At 37.8% G+C, this 3,037-nt stretch overlaps 1 protein-coding gene across 1 annotated transcript; it reads left to right on the top strand.

Moving 5' to 3' along the window:
- Window positions 1-554: 554 nt before the first annotated feature.
- Window positions 555-1,556, top strand: LOC137886887 (trace amine-associated receptor 1-like). The gene has a single exon (XM_068729558.1). It carries the CDS (start codon window positions 555-557, stop codon window positions 1,554-1,556), a length of 1,002 nt encoding a protein of 333 aa, XP_068585659.1.
- Window positions 1,557-3,037: the final 1,481 nt, after the last annotated feature.

Raw genomic sequence — 3,037 nt, 5'->3', positions numbered from 1 at the left:
AAAATCTGCCAAGTGGGGCTATTGAGGTTTGGTTAAGAATCAAAGTAAAAAAAATTAACAAATGGAATTGTGTTGAGGCATACCAAAAAAACTGATGAGTTGACGCTCGCTCATCATTGGTCAACTATGTCCTTTTATTGTATCTTCGATGACTCATGCAAACAAACTGCAGTCCCATTCCTGATTGGACAACAACAATTATAGTGATTAGATAGATGTTGATAAGTATAAAGGTTCTGCACATCAGCACTAATGCATGGACAATCGTGAGAGTTAAACAGGTATGATGTAAAAATGTACAGAATTGTTGTGTTGACTGTCAAATATATATACAGTATATATATTCTTTTATGTGTCAAGTAACATATCAGGCTTGAATTACACATTACCTTCTTAACTTTGCGAAACAAAATGTAACAAATAAATGCATGGATGTAAATGTATTGAATTGTTTAAATATCAGATACCAGATCTGCCTCTTGCCCAGATACCATAGGTATACATCAAATCAATGCTTACTGCTAATGTGTCTTTAATTGTAGGAACACTCAAACATGGAACCAGAAGTCACTTTCAACTGGACCAACATTGTGACTGCCACACATCCCTGCTACGAAATAGATAATTTCCATTTCATACTGACAAAAAACCCTTCTATTATTTGTGTATTGTTATATATTTTCCTAATGTTATTGTCTGTTGTGACAATATGTGGAAACCTTCTTGTTATAATATCTGTCTTTTATTTCCAACAGCTCCACACTCCTACTAACTACCTTATTCTGTCTCTGGCTGTGGCTGACATGCTTGTTGGGATCATAGTCTTTCCTTTCAGCATGGCATTCTCACTTAGCTCGTGTTTGTATCATGAGGGTTTATTTTGCAAAGTACGAAGCACTTTTGATATATCACTGAGCACAGCTTCTATTCTGAACCTATGTTGTATTTCTATTGACAGATATTATGCAATATGTCAGCCTCTGACCTATAAAACTAAAATAAGCTATCGTGTTATTGTGATCATGATCCTGGTAAGCTGGGGGGTCTCTGTTCTAATTGGAGTTAGCATCATAATTGCTGGATTAAATAATGAAAAATGTGAGGAAAGGTGTTTAATTGATGTACTCATAGAAAACACTCTTGGACCTATATTGTCATTTTATCTTCCAGTGATCATAATGCTCTGTATCTATCTAAAGATTTTCCTTGTGGCACAGAGACAGGCACGCAGCATCTGGAACACAACCTGTCAGAGAACAAAGTGTGGGGCCACTGTCAGTAAGATGGAGAGAAAGGCCACCAAAACTCTGGCTACTGTTTTAGGAGTTTTTCTATTATGCTGGACTCCTTTCTTTCTTTGTGTCACCTTTTTGCCTTTCAGTAATAATTCAGTACCTGTTCCTGTGATTGAAACACTGAACTGGCTTACACTGTCAAATTCAATGCTCAATCCATTTATTTATGCTTTCTTTTACAGCTGGTTCAGAACAGCTTTTAGAATGATCATCTCTGGAAAAATATTTCAAGGTGATTTTACTGACTCAAAACTGTCTTGACTTGTATTCCTGAAATGGTTCATGATTTGGTTGGCACATTAAAGATGATCATCTTCACACAACTGTACTATACATTTTTCTCAGAATTGCATATTTCTGCAAACATGATAATAAAATCCTTTCGGAAATTTGTTGTTTCAAATACATTTTCCAACCACTAATGAGCAACAAAAGTAACTAACGCAAATGACAAAATAATTTGGAATAATGCAATTTAGAATCTTTTTTAAGACATGTTTACTTTTAGCACACACGTATACTTGACTATGACAGTCTGGTGTAACAAGTGGGGCCCTGGGACCCAAAGGCTCTGTTCGGTTCCACACAAACAACCCAAGCATGATAAAATTTGAAAAAAAGAGGAAAATACAGGTAGAGGGCAGGGATTCAGGCACCGCTAGACATTTCTAGTGGGTCACATGTGATGATTGAGAAGCTTTATTTTTGTATCATCTTTACATTGTTTTTAAGAAAAAAGCTGCATATTGTACCTTCAATATCCTAATTACTAAATTGAGAGCATTACTTGGTTTTCTGTCCAGAAAAAAAACAATTGAATCCCTATTTGCCATAGAATTAAAATATTGTAAAAATAAATATTTATTTTGGTTTTGGATTACATTGTAGCTGCCATTATGAAATCATTCCATGCTGCCTACAACTCAGCCCATAAGTAGGGATCCTTACGCCCGGGCCACACTGCCTGTGTGAGCAGCGCGGACGGCTGCCCCAAATAACATATATGATGAACATGCATTCTTGAGTGAGGTCACAATTACCTTTGTCAGTCCATTCTTAATCTAAGTGAATGTTTGGGCCAAATTTGAAGAAATGACTTCAAAGCATTCCTGAGATAACATGTTCATGGAATGGGAAGAAAGTGATAGTGACCTTGACATTTGACTACCAAAACTAATTAGTTCATCCTTGAGTCCAACTGGACACTCAAACCACTATGAGCACCACATTTGAGTTGGGTGGTGTCTGTTGAGGAATGTTCCATGGCATTGTAGGACCTGGTGGTTATGAGCGCACCCTTAGCGAGTCTTTTACCCCTGAACCAGATCTACTGTTGGACTTGGTTGTCCTCTTCAAGTTTTATGGGACTTAAGATTCAGGTGAAGCCTTTTGTTGCAATGAGAAGGACGTTTTTTCATGCCGCGGTGGCCACGACAAGGTGCAGCACGAGTGTATGTCAAACATTACCCCCCTTTGGCTCAGAGGAACCATCAACCAAGGTGAGGTGTGGCCCTCGGAATAATACAAAAGGAGGCCCATGATGAGACACTTGTGCTTAACCGCCATGCGGTGTACGGGATTGAGCGCATCTATTCTATTTTCATACTTTGCTTTATTTATAACTTAAATTTTATTATCTACTCCATGGGCATTTTGAAGTCATGGAGCGTTATTGTTACCATGAAATTTCCAGGCAATCAGTGGGGTCAGGTAGCCCCTGCCGTATTGTATGGATCGAATAA

The sequence above is a fragment of the Cebidichthys violaceus genome, unplaced genomic scaffold (genome assembly GCF_023349555.1).
Source record: "Cebidichthys violaceus isolate CVI_PGR_0920_01 unplaced genomic scaffold, fCebVio1.0.p SCAF_465, whole genome shotgun sequence".
NCBI classification, from domain to species: domain Eukaryota; kingdom Metazoa; phylum Chordata; class Actinopteri; order Perciformes; family Stichaeidae; genus Cebidichthys; species Cebidichthys violaceus.
This window is presented reverse-complemented; position numbering and strand designations above follow the sequence as displayed.

Coding starts and splice junctions, on each gene's coding strand:
- LOC137886887 (XM_068729558.1), top strand. CDS start 555: ATGGAACCAGAAGTCACTTTCAACTGGACCAACATTGTGACTGCCACA.